At 46.2% G+C, this 13,366-nt stretch overlaps 2 protein-coding genes across 2 annotated transcripts in view; one reads left to right on the top strand and one right to left on the bottom strand.

The window, feature by feature from the left end:
• rasal1 (RAS protein activator like 1) overlaps nt 1–8,316 on the bottom strand; it is a gene marked incomplete at both ends in the record, with an annotated part of 75,385 nt that extends 67,069 nt beyond the window's left edge. Inside the window, 2 exons of the mRNA XM_084307745.1 lie at nt 7,913–7,969; nt 8,252–8,316. Coding sequence (XP_084163871.1) covers nt 7,913–7,969; nt 8,252–8,316 — 122 coding nt within the window. The remainder of the gene's footprint in view (nt 1–7,912; nt 7,970–8,251) is intronic.
• Nucleotides 8,317–9,112: 796 nt separating this feature from the next.
• On the top strand, nt 9,113–12,411 carry dgcr6 (DiGeorge syndrome critical region gene 6). The gene is made up of 5 exons (XM_084317026.1): nt 9,113–9,382; nt 9,569–9,729; nt 10,567–10,667; nt 11,242–11,382; nt 11,939–12,411. The coding sequence occupies exons 1-5, from the start codon at nt 9,273–9,275 to the stop codon at nt 12,017–12,019; spliced, it is 594 nt and encodes a 197-aa protein (XP_084173152.1). The 5' UTR covers nt 9,113–9,272; the 3' UTR covers nt 12,020–12,411.
• The last annotated feature ends 955 nt before the right edge of the window (nt 12,412–13,366 follow it).

Genomic DNA, 13,366 nt, shown 5'->3' with positions numbered 1-13,366 from the left:
GGAGTGCGCCCTGACGCCCCCAGGGGGATCCAGCCCGGCCAACGTGTAGCAGAGGGCAATGCCCTCGCACAACCAATGGGACAGGCGTTGTTCGATAGTGCCTTACCGGCATGAGAACCACCGTGACAGACAAAAAGCTGATCGGTGACCCCGAGGTCCTGAGTACGGCTGAGGTAATTCCCAAAGCACGGACCGGACATGACAGGTGAAGGCCCGCATCTAACTCACTAGCGTGAGGAGGCGGATGAAACGCCTGAACCACAATATCCCTGGAGCGGAAGAACTCCGGATATTTACAGGCACGAAGGCAGGATTAGGCCGCAGAGTGGCACCGCAATCGGAACGAAAGACAGGCACTCTGGTCGTACCGAGAGAGCACAAAGCACACCCACGCGTTCAGCGGAGGTGACGACCAGCAAGAACGCGGTCTTGAACGACAGCTGTTCCAACGGCGCTTGCTCAAGAGGCTCAAACGGGGCCAAGGACAACCGACCGAGGACCAATTGAAGATCCCAACTCGGAGCCAAAGAGCGTTGCATCGGCTTAACGCGTCGAGCGCCAAGCAGGAAACGCTTCACAAGAGGGTGGCTGAACAAGACATCCCCCTCAAATCCCTCATGATAGGAGGATATAGCTGCTGCATATACCCTCACCGTCGAAGCCGACAGTCTATCAAGGAGAGACTGGAGGTAACTAAGGACAGCATCCAGGGGGCAGGAGACAGGGTCCCGGCCCCCCGCCTTACACCACACTTGGAACATACGCCATCTGCCCGCGTAAAGCGCGACAGTGGAGAGAGCATGCGCATTCCGGATGGTATCAACCACAGAAGGGTCCATCCTCTCCAGACTACCAGTAGCTGGATCAGGACCGGGAACCACACAGCTGCGCCCCGGTCCGGCGCCATCAGGATCAAGAACCTGCGCTCCTCAACGTACCCGTCCCAACAACTGACCTAACAGATGCATGGGGAAGAATCCCAGGCGGCACGGCATCGGTCCCAGACCTGCCTGGCTATGTCCGGACGTAATCCCCACCCGTCAGGATGAGGACCGCCCCGCGACAGTACACCTGTACCCACATTCACCCTGCCGGGGATGTGGGGAGCCCTCAGGCCGCGCAGATGGAGGACGCCCATAGCCAGCCGCCCGCCGCCTGGTGCAGACGGGGGGAGCGTACTCCTCCCTGTCTGTCGATATACGACACTGACGTCGTATTGTCCGTCCTGATCAACACCGATTGAGGACCAGAAGGACCGCTTTCAATACCAACACATTGAACGTAGCGCAGACCGGGCAGCATGGTTTGCCAGCTGCCCCCTGCTGCGTTGGCCCGACGCGTCACCAGCGAGGGAGGCGTTGGTGAAAAACGTGATGTGAGACAGCGCCGTAACCGTCCCAGGACGGAACCTCCCGAGCGTGTCGACAACACGCTCCGAGAGGGATGCCCATAGCCCTCCAACCGTTGACTGGGAAGAGGAGTACTCTACTTCCAGTCTACAGCAAACCCCAGGCTGGTAGGGACCTGCCTGGTACGAGACCCGACGATCCACCTCGACCGCGAAGGACCAGAACGTCGTCAGGGCAGAATACACTTCGTAACCCCTGACGACGCAGAGGCCCCAGTGCGGCCTCCACGCACTTGGTGAAGATGCGGGGAGCCAGAGAAAAAACCGAACGGCAGCCTCTGGTACTCATACGCTAACCCTGCAAAGGAAGCGTAGGTAAGCCCTAGGATGGAAGATCAGAGATGCGAATACGCATCCTACAGGTCTATGGAGGAGAACCAGACCCCCACCTGACAGTGTTCAACAGGTAGGAGACGATCTAAAAAATGCCGAACCTTCCCATGGGACAGGTCCAGCATGGGTCTGACACCCCTCCCCTCCCGATTTCTCAGGCACCAGAGAACACCGGGAGGAGAACCCCACGACGATGGCTTGCTTCGTCCACAAAGATTGGATCTCGTTGACCAGAGCTGTCACTGCTGGTGACCCTGACAATAGGGTCTGTACCAAACCCGAAAACGGGCGGGGTTGTGTAAACACAAGTCCCCGCCTCAGCGTTCTCTCCATCCACCTCGACATATGGTACTGCCGTAGTCATATGTGATGACACTCCCAACGCACCTGCCGCCATGTGGCGCAGGTCCGCCAGGAACTGTAGATAGTCGGCCCGGTCCCACCCGCTGTGCGTAGCCAACCCTGGACCTTTGCGAGCAGAGCGTTCCGTGGAGTCGGGTCAGAACCCGACACTACCCACGAGGCAATCGCACCCAAGGGGGGACCCCGACAGAAAGGGCCGGTTTGATACGGGGGAAGCTGACATCAATTCAGGTGACAAAAGCCCCCCCACTGAACACCCCTCCAGAGCATGCTAAGGAGTTGTTCTGCAGCTGGACATGCAAGGCGTGAGGACCCCATGGGCCTACACACCGTAGCCCTGCAGTGATATTACTACCACCTAAATCACGCGCACCTCTTCATTTCAGACCACTGCCGATCTCGCGGGAGTGGGAGGTACCAACATGATACCTGGCCTGGCGAAGGCGAGGCCGGGGAAGCCCGCACTGTGTGCCTTAAAAGGTTTCGAGCCCTGCTGACAACACTTATAGTTGACAGACGTAACACCAGGCTCAACCAACACAGCTTATGGTGTGGGAGCCGCTTGACAGCACAACATTCTCACGGACAGACCCAGGCTCAGCCATCAACTGGGTGTCAGCCCCTGTCCCCATGAGAAGCGAAAAGTGGGGCCGCCCGCGCTTCAACGAAGGCACGCGGCCCGCAGCCAAAGGAAACAATCAGAGCCCCCTTTTTCCGCTGGTGTTGGGGGAGGGAGTGATCGGAGAGCGGGCTGCTCGCGGCAGGACGGTGACGGCTTGTTGTTCAAGCCGAGCCCGTCCAACATGGCCGATCCCTCGGCCGCCAAGGCTGTCGGCCTTGTGGACACCTGTCGATTCAACGCCCAGGATACCTCTGGCGGGGGGAAAATATGGCCGCCTGTCGAGGGCCTCGTCATCGCCGCTGACGAGGCCGTGCTCTCTCTTCTTCTGGCTGCGCGGTGTGAGGCGGTGTGGGGCCTAGGACAATACCGCCCGCGCTCCAGCAGAAGACCAAAATCCCCTGCGGAGAGGGGAACCCTGAGCGGTTATAGCTTGCGGCTAGGTCAAAGCTAATAACGTCAACAACCTCGCGCGATGTGTCGATGTCGGCTGGCCCTCAAGGCCCCGCCACCAGACACCTTTTTTTTTATAGAAAAAACAGCAATTCGAACACAGTTCTAATCGCTGCCAATTCCATACCGTGGCGGTACAGGCTTTAGCAGCCCACCAGCCACTCGCCAGGCCGACCCACCCATGGCGTCGGCCGGGCGGAGCACTGTTTCAATATGTCAAAAGCAAAGGACTGATGTTAACACGGAGCACCATTGGTGGTTGCAAACAGCAACCTCCACTGTGGTGTGCACCATGAAGGGGTTAAATGAATAAAAGAACTAACACCACAAAATACTGTAGAATGAGCAAGCCCATATACACAACGTTAAGGGGCGGCGGACCAGAGAGAACCAGTCCTGCATTCATTCAAAATATTCACAACAGCACACCAGCCCCAGCTTAGCCCATTTACCAAAAAAGGTATACAAAGCCCCCCCCGCACTACTCCCCCAATAGACACCGATTGACCGTCAGCATTAATGGTTGAGAGAAGAGAAAGCTGTAGCATAGACAGACCTTCTCATAGCAGAGAGACAGAACAAAACAGTAGCCCACTACACTACTATAGCATAGCGTTCAACGCTACTATGGACAGAAAACAGTCAGCTGAGCCACAACACGGGCCGCCGTTAAGTTCCATCCTGCAGTAGTATAGCTCTACTGCTACCCGCCGAGCCTCAAGCATCGGCTCCCAGGTGGGAACACCGTTCTACAAACCCCGCCGGGACACAGGAGTAACGCTACCTGGCTAGGCTACCTAGCCACGGCCTACCCTGTTGTCAACCCATTTACCCGTAAAAAAGGTAAATAGGACTCAGCAAAACCCCCACATCAGCTACCGACTGACCTTCATTGATGAACCGGGTAAGAGGAGGGAAAAGCGACAACATCCCACGGCGGAGACATTAGAACAGCGTAGCAGTAGTATTAGCATGTAGCATTAGCATTAGCATGTAGCGTTAGCATTAGTTGTTTAACAGCACGCTTCCAGGACCGTTTGGAACCCGTTCACTGCAGTGAAACGTCCACCAAATCATCCCGCCCCTGGCGCCGACACACAACATGGTTGTGTAACAAAACAACCCAGCATTACTAACACTAATACCCATGCCTGATGACACAGGGCCTACCTGTGTACAAGCCGGCTCGATAGCCAACCTTGCACGCTGCTCCTGGATCTGCTGTCACCAGACGAGGAAACATCAGAATAGGCCCGACGTGTCGCTGAAACATGCCCCGAAGATTCCAGGGGTAAGCAAACCTCCGGTAAACTTTCAACATTACGAAATTTCTCATAATCTTTTCATAACAACTAGTTTACATAAGGTGCACTGCGACCGTTATGATGGAAACGAAAATAGAGGAAGAGTGGTTGGTGACCATGCCTACTGTCTTATAGGCTACGCCTCCATAGGGGCGGGACCCGGCAGGTGTGGGTGTACTTGTTTTTTTCGTTGATGGAGTACAATAGGTACATGAGATGAGGTATATCTCGATAGGCTTAAGAGCGGAACCGAACGCGATGGCCAAGTACGATAATATAACTAAGCTCTGATGCCAAAATTAACTATACATGCAGGAACTGTACTGGTCAGTAAACTGATTATATGTAAGAAAAGCAACCAACGCTTGTTCTTAAGGAAGCTTTGCAGCGTTAATGTGGGTCGATCTTGCATGGTTATGTTTTATTCTTCCGTTATTGTATCTGTCTTAACTTTCTCTAGGGTCTGTTGGTTTGGTAACATCATCGGTCTAAATGTATAAGAACAAACTTGAGCAGGGCGGCTACGTGGCGTAGTGGGCAAGGCGCTCGCCACGAATGACGGAGACGCTGGGCTTGCCTGTTCGAGCCCAGCGCTCCACATTGCTTTCAGTTTAGCTGGTCGTTCATACTAATACACATTGGCCGTATTAGGGGGTGGGAAACTGATGGGTGGGGATCGGGCGTTGTGGACAGCGACTCCTACAGGTCGGTTGGTGCGCCTGCGCAGTAGAATCAGGAAGTGTCGGGGGCAGCGTGAGCCTCCCACGCGTTACTCCTCGCCACTGAGAGATCGAGCTGCGCAGGTGAAAAGATGCGACTGCTGTTACCTCAAGTACCGGAGGGGACTTGTGCTATGTATGACTTAGTCCACATTGCAGCCGGCTTGTGGGAGGCAAGAAACAGCGTTCGTGACAGGGGAGGGTTGAATTGGATGATACGAAAATTGGGATGGGAGAAAAATATAGAAAAATGGGAGAAAAAGTGGATAAAAAAAAATAACAAACTTGAGCACCATTGTTAGGATTTCCTTTAAACTAACAGGAACAAATCTTTTTTTTTTTTTTTTTTTTTTTTAAGCATTTTTACAGCTTTTATTGGCCACGCAGGACCGACAGAGGAGAGGGCGAACGGGAGGAGAGGTGGGGAGGACATGCGACAAATAACGACGGGAGCTGGGATCGAACCCGGGTCGGCCACGTAGGTGCGCGAGGCACTATGGTATGAGCCACGAGGGCGCCCCTAACGGGAACAAATCTTAACAATCTCTTCCATCTCTGCTGAGAAGGCTCAGCTTCAGAAACCACTCTGTAGAGAATTTCTACAGCTTCCATCTGAGCCAGATACAGAATGCCTATATGTAAAACCAACAGGTTCAAGAACTATTTTATCCCAGCTGTGATTTCTTTGTTAACTTTATTAACAAATGTGCCTTGTGGTCTTGAGTATTCCATTTGGCACAGTGTGTCAGAGAATTCAGATTCAGATTCAGACAACTTTATTGGTCCCGCGTGGGGCAATTCATATTTGCAGCTTACAAGCAACAAAGACAAACAAACAACAAAACATCTCAACGACAGCACGGCAAATAAAAAGAGAAACACTCCATGTGATACAATCCAGCAATAAAAGTAAAAGTAAAAACAGACAACCAAGTGCAAAAGGCTACTTAAAATGACTACTGTCTGTGTTTAAAAGTCTGATAGCCGAGGGGACAAAAGATTTGGCGTAGCGGTTGGTCCTACTTGGTGGGACGTCATAACGGCGGCCAGAAGGCAACAGTGAAAACTGCTGAGACAGAGCATGGAGGGGTTGATTTGTGATGTTCGTCCCCTTCTTGACCACCTGGTCCGTCCAGAGAGAACATAGGTCTCTCTGTTTTACTCCAATTATTTTGGAGCACACTTTCACAATATACTGTAGGCTGTTCCTATCTTTGATGGACAGGCCACTGAACCAGCAGATAAAAGAAAAAGTTAGAAGGCTTTCAATAAAAGAACTATAAAAACATTAAAAGAGTTCAGCTTTCTCAGTAGGTAGATCCTCTGCTGACCTTTTTTAACAATAGACTCTGTATTTAGGTTGAATTTCAGTTTACAATCAAACACAGTTCCCAGGTATTTGTACGATTCAACAGTCTGGACGTCCTCATCGTGAATTACACTAGCTACACTGGCTTGATGATCGGGGTTGTGTCTGAAGTCAATTATCATGTCCTTAGTCTTAGAGACATTGAGGTCCAAGTAATTCTCATCACACCAATTCACAAAGACATTGCATTGCATGCATACCAGATATCCACAAGCAAGCTGGGACGCTGTTGCGGCTAGCATTGATGGTGGAGAGACTTGTGTTGATTATTATTCAAATGTATAGGAGATGCTACTTATTCTTTGAAACAGTATCACACACCTGAATCCAAACAGAACAATTCTGAAGTTACATACCCCACCACCCACAAACCTTCCAATATTTCCCCTGCTTACAATAGGAGCCCCCTGCAATAATGTATGCATCCTCTCCATGGTTACCTGCGGGTGTCTTAAGGCTAGCCCGGTATCAGGTTCTGTGTTTGGAGGCTCACTCACACTGAGAACAACCACCCTGACCACACAATCTCTACCCTGGCTTACTGTGCAGAGTAGCAGGGGGTACAGCCACACAACTTACTGACCAGAGTACAGTATGAGTATGAGAACACATGACTTGCAGACAAAGGTATTCTGCATACAGTAGAATTATCTATGGTGGAAACAGTCTACTGTCACTGTCACATAACTATCTCTGTAGCCTACACAGTAGACCGATCACAACACCAGAGGGAGCTCCACAAATCATGTTAAACCCAGATTCGGCTCAAACAAGGGACTAAACACGTTTCGCAATTATGCCACATCAATGTGGAATGCCCTACCCAAAGCTGTAAAGGAATGTAAATCACTACCCACTTTCAAAAACACTCTCAAAGAACACCTACGGGAGACTGCAATTCGAAACTGGCCCCTGTAAATGTCCTAACCCAACCCAATGTACAGTAAATGACCAAGTATGGTTTTGTCAATATTCCAATGTACAGTTTTGCTTGTACAGTTGTACAGTGTCCCCCCCACCCCACCCACCCAACCACCTCCAATGTACAGTTTCTTCTTTTCTGGACTCTTTTTGTATCACAAACAATACTGTATTTGCAAATCTGATATGTCATAAATGTATAGATGTAGCAGTACTGCCAAGTATGTCGTGTATGTCATTATGTTATGATGAATTGAAAATGGGGGACCCTGATGTAAACAAGACGAAAGTCTTTCTCTGGTCTGCATCCCCTTAACAATTGTATGTATTGAGCTGTACTGTACTGTACCCATTCTGCAATCTGTTAATAAAGTTTTCAATCAATCAATCAATCGACATGGCATGCAGGTGGGTAAAACTCACCTTGCCACAACTTCGTTGTCAACCTTTACAATGCAGTATGGATCACTGGTTCCGGAGCTGGATAAATCATCACAGATTCGAACATATGTACGCTAACGTTATATTACATTCGCGTGATACAAACAGTGTATCTAATAATGAATCAAGAAATCACCTATCAAGTCAATTGTTCCATTTATATTTTTCAACAGGCTTCTCACGAAAGAGACAGAGGCAGAGCAATCTAAAATGTAGGTTAAACTTTTCACTTAACTGAATTGATCGATCAACCGCGGGTATATAAAGACTGCTACAAAATTAGGAATCTTGAAAATCAGCAGTGACAATTATATGACTTACACGTCTTTGACTTGGAGGCTCCTGCCCTCAACAATACGAAAATAAAGAGATGTATTTTTGGCCATTTTAATCAAGGAAGCTATTAATCCAATTCTTCTTATCTGCACATCCACGGTCCTTAGAAATAGCGCTCCTCTCCTCCGCTATTGAGTTGTCTTCATGGCACCTCAGCGCGTGACAGCGCACAGCCTACCAGTCGTGCGTAGTAGTGCTACGGCCGGGCACCAACCCAATGGGTACCAGATATGGGGGCCAAATAGATTGTGATAGAAATTGATTATGTGAGTGTTTTCTCAAATGGAAATGTTTAGGTGAATCATTCTCCTAAACATTTCCATTTGAGAAAACACTCACATAATCAATCAATCAATAAAATACCACCCTTCAAGCCCACTGCATAGAATGCTTCCCATTCGCTTTCTTTAAGTGTTATCTATTCGTTGCAAGCTCCCCCGTTTTACGTTTAATTGTCCTAATTGCCCTTAGATTTCCAACAATGTGTTTCATCTGCATGGTTCTGCACGAGTTGGCTGCAGATTGACCGTCTTCTGCGCCATCTGGTGAATATCTGTGTTACTGCAAATGTTTGCAACTCGTTGAGCGTGATTCGCTCAATATACTCGATTAGAGAGTATAGTAGTATTGACGTCGTTGGCTGTGCTGACAAGATTATATGACAACGCAAGTGTGCATTTTCAGGGTTAGTTAGATTAGGTCTAAAATAATCGCCATTGGTCTTTGATTAAATTAATAGGATGATAAATGAATTACGACCAGGCATCCAGAGAGACAGACATCATGGGTCCTTTCATGATTGTCTGCTGGTCGTGCGCATTGTTTACTTTTGTAGCCTTCGTTGGAAGCAAGTTGTAGCGTAGGTATTCCTTTTGGCTGAAAATAAACATGGCTTTTACGTCATCCTTGCTGGATTAGTACATGTTTAACCTTAGGCAAGTACCAATTATCTGTACTTGTCGCCTGTACAAAAAAAAAGAAAGACAATAAATGGTGTGTTTTTAAGATGGATGTCTACCCTGGAGACTACGACCTGCAGGCTGATGCTACCAAACAGCAAGAGAGACACTACTACTTATTATCTGAACTGCAAACCCTTGTCAAAGATCTGCGCAGGTGACAAGCCATTCGGAATCGTACTGTCAACACCACACACCAGTCCTTCAAAATAATACAGTTGAAGTGGATTGGACATACTTTCAGTATTAGCTGAGAAACTGTTAGCAAGCTATATGAAGGTGAAAATATAAATGTTTAAATATCTAACATTTTGTGTTTGACTTGTTTGTTCTCCATGAGTAGCTCATTCCAACAGCGCCTGGCATACACTACACTGAGCGACCTGGCTCTGGCGCTCATAGATGGAACAGTGTATGAAATAGTGCAGGGACTCCTGGACATTCAACATCTGACAGAGAGGAATCTTTACAACCAGAGGACAAAGCTACATGGTGAACATCAAGGTTGGTCTTCTTTACAATAGAAAAGTAGCTTTGCAGTGTATATTAGTGTGGGGTTGTATGTGCTGATGAAGCATGTGTAGAGATGAGAGAAATATAGTTTATTCAGTGGTTCTCAGCCAGGGGTCCTTGAGAGGGTTCCAGGGGGTCACTGGAAGTTGACAGAATATAATGAGTAACTATTATGTTTCACTTTCTCCTCAACTACAGTATATAGACAGTCATGGAACATGGATTTTCACCTTCATCAGTGACGATCAAACCGTAAACAAAGAGGCCTATTAAGATGTTGGATCCTAATATGAAGAATTATGTGATTGTGATGTAGCCTAATGTTCTATGCCTTATCTTGAATTTGTCTATTTTGCTACTGTCTATTTTATGCTAATTGCATGTCTTCACTTTATGCATTGCTCTTTATCTGCCAATTTTGTGCTCATTTTATGCCTATGTATTTCTTACTGTTGTGAAGCACTTTGAGCTGCAATTCTTGTATGAAAGGTGCTATGCAAATAAGGATTATTATTATTATTAGACTTAAATCATATCAACCACAAAACTCTTCCCAGATGGGTGTCCCTGAGACAAAAATATTTCCAAGTGTGGGTCTCTGGCCTGATGTGTGTATCAAATCAATTGACCTAACTCAAGCCCTGCCCTCTCATCTTCATTCTCCAATCACAACTGTTTCTTCCTTGTCTAAGGGAAGCAACAGTTGTGATTGAAAGATCAAGAAAAGAGGGCAGAGCTTGAGATAGGTCAATCTAACAGTTCTACATGTGTAACTCTGACTCTTAACTCTTTCCTTTTTATTTGCTTATATTATTTCCTTATATTAAGCACTCAAGCTAGATTTGATAAGGAGACATAAAGATGCCCTACAAGCTTGCAAGCCTCACAACCTTGCAGTTCTCAAAGCAACTCAACAAGGGGAGGTAGAGGTAAGAAGTTGAATTATTCACATAATGTCACATATTCTTCCTTCTGTCCTCACTCTAACGAGGCTGTTACATTCTGGATTTCACACAATATTACAACATACAGTATTGTATGGTTAGGGCTGTCCCTAAGAATACAATTCCAATAAAATTAGAATATTAACCAAACGTTTACATATTATTACCACATCAAAGCAGGTGTAAAATGCTTACAATTAACAAAGTAATTGTTATTTGCTAGTATGGGTAATACCAATAGGAAATATCATTAGGCAGTGGACTGTGCTTTGTAACACCCATTTATTGGCTTGTATTACAGGCAAACCTTTCCAAAATTACTCAAAATGGACAAGAACTAGTTATGCGTTTTCAGTTCACCTCATATCTATACTGTTTTATTGCTGTTGTATTAATTGAATATTGAAATTCATTATGACATTCTTGATCCTCCAATCACAACCGTTTCTTCCTTGTCTGAGGGATCAGGGCTTGAAATGGGTCAATTGCGTGTATATCAGAGTAGGTCAAAAATGGCAGAGCAATCTGGCCCTCTAAAGGTTGCATGTCTTGTTGCCAGACTCTGGAAATCCGTGTGAGAGAGGAACAAAGAATGATGGATGAGAAGATTGTGGCTGAAATGGACCAAAAAGTGATAGACCAGCAGAACACCTTGGAGAAAGCTGGCGTCCCTGGGTTCTACATTACCACCAATCCTCAAGTCAGTCACCACATCCAAATCTACTGCTTGTTTAAATTCAGACTATACTGTATTCGAAGGTGTGGATCCCTGCAAAAGTATGCATTTAATAATAATACTGTCATGACACCCACATAATTCAATCATAAAGATTTCACAATGCTACAGTATTATAAAGAACTAGTGGTGGAAAATGGATGACAATAGACCATTTTGAAATAACTAGAATTATGAGGTCACTATGGGCCCCTGGCATCTTTACTGTTTGTCAACCATAGGCAACATTATTGACGGCAAGGTTTGCTAGCGTGACGTTAGCTCATTAGCATTGTCACTGCATCACCAGTCAAGCTGCACCAATTTATTTACAAAAAAAGGACATTGGGAAGATAATGCATCAAATTATCATTTGTTTTGGAAAAACCAAATGGTGTCAAATATCTGTCAAAAATATGAACACCTAACTTCACCTCAGCCAGTTGCAAATGTGAGAAAATTGTGCTTTGTGATTTAGATAAATGGCGATAAAACAGCAGATGGCGATAGGCCTTGACTGTGTCCCATTGTGTCATTTCAGGAACTGACGATGCAGATGAACCTGCTGGAGCTGATTCTCAAACTTCAACAGAAGGAGTCACAATCGGGAAGCCTATCCTGAGAATGTGGTCAAGTTCTGCCAGAGCAGTAGACATCGTGTTATAATGAACACAGACACCGTAGGCTCACATTCCAATAATTGTGAGAGGGACACTGAAAGCAAGCGGCATGCTCAGAAAGTGTCTGTTGCCTTTCTGTGTGAGTGTCTATTCATGGCCAGAGAGAGAGAGAGGGAGGGAGAGAGAGAGGGGGAGAGAGAGAGAGACTCTATCAGTGATGGACAAGTGGCACATGTTATGCTTGGGGAATTAAGGAATACCTGTTTGTGAATTGTTGTTAAGCAATTTCATTTTTGGTTTATTTTCATTGTCTTCTATTTTCGTTATTGAAATTTCTACATCCCAAAATAAACTGTTTTGTAACATAAGTTGGTTTTCATATTCTTTACACAAAACATGTACATGTAGTTGTTCACACAATGATGGATATTGTTTGCTAAATATTGTACTAGTGACTACATGGTATGGCTACAAGTGAGGCTGCCTACACATTAAAATGTGTAATTTTGTTTGCTGAAATATTTATATTACAATTTCGGCCAATTATATCCAGCATAATGTCATACTGTATAGGCCTACTTGTAATATTAGCAGGGGTCCTACCATTATGAAAAACACGGAAAAGTCATATGAAATTGATTTGGCCTGGAAAAGTTATGTAAAATTATGCATGTCGAAAAACTGTTGGAACTGTCATAGAAATGTGTTCAGAATTTAGATTTCACCTGGTGGTCAAATGATACATGTCAAGTGTGGCTGCTGGTAGATCTAGTTATTTCTTTAAGGAATAATAAGGGCCACCTAAATCAACCTATAGGGCATAGGTGTCAAACTCACGGCCCGCGGGCCAAATGCGGCCCGCCATTACATTAATCTTGGGTTAAAAAATAGCTGTGTTAAAATAATTGTGGGTTAATGCGTTAATAAAGCTTTGACAGCCTTAGTTATTACACATTCTTACACATACATGTGTGTTGAATATCTGAGGTATTGATGAAGTAACAAAGGAAAAAAACCAAAAGCACTTACTCCTCAGACATTCTTTGACAATTTTACAGCCCAAAATACAAAAAAGTTCCAGGCGGAATAGGTAACAAAGGGTTGAAGAAATATTGTCTGAACTGTCAGATGCATGCTGGCTGTGTGACATAACCGAGCATCTCGCTCAATTGAATAAAAAGCTGTAGGGACGCAAACAAGTCCCACCCAAAACTTGACCAATATAGTTGTGAACTGAGACAACCCTTATTTTGTTATTTTTGAGTACAGTTACAGTTGTGTGTTCATGCAGACACATAATAGCAATTTCATTACGAATTGAAAATGGGGGACCCTGATGTAAACAAGTC

Source organism: Notolepis coatsorum (assembly GCF_963971535.1).
Source record: "Notolepis coatsorum genome assembly, chromosome: 1".
NCBI classification, from domain to species: domain Eukaryota; kingdom Metazoa; phylum Chordata; class Actinopteri; order Aulopiformes; family Paralepididae; genus Notolepis; species Notolepis coatsorum.
This window is presented reverse-complemented; position numbering and strand designations above follow the sequence as displayed.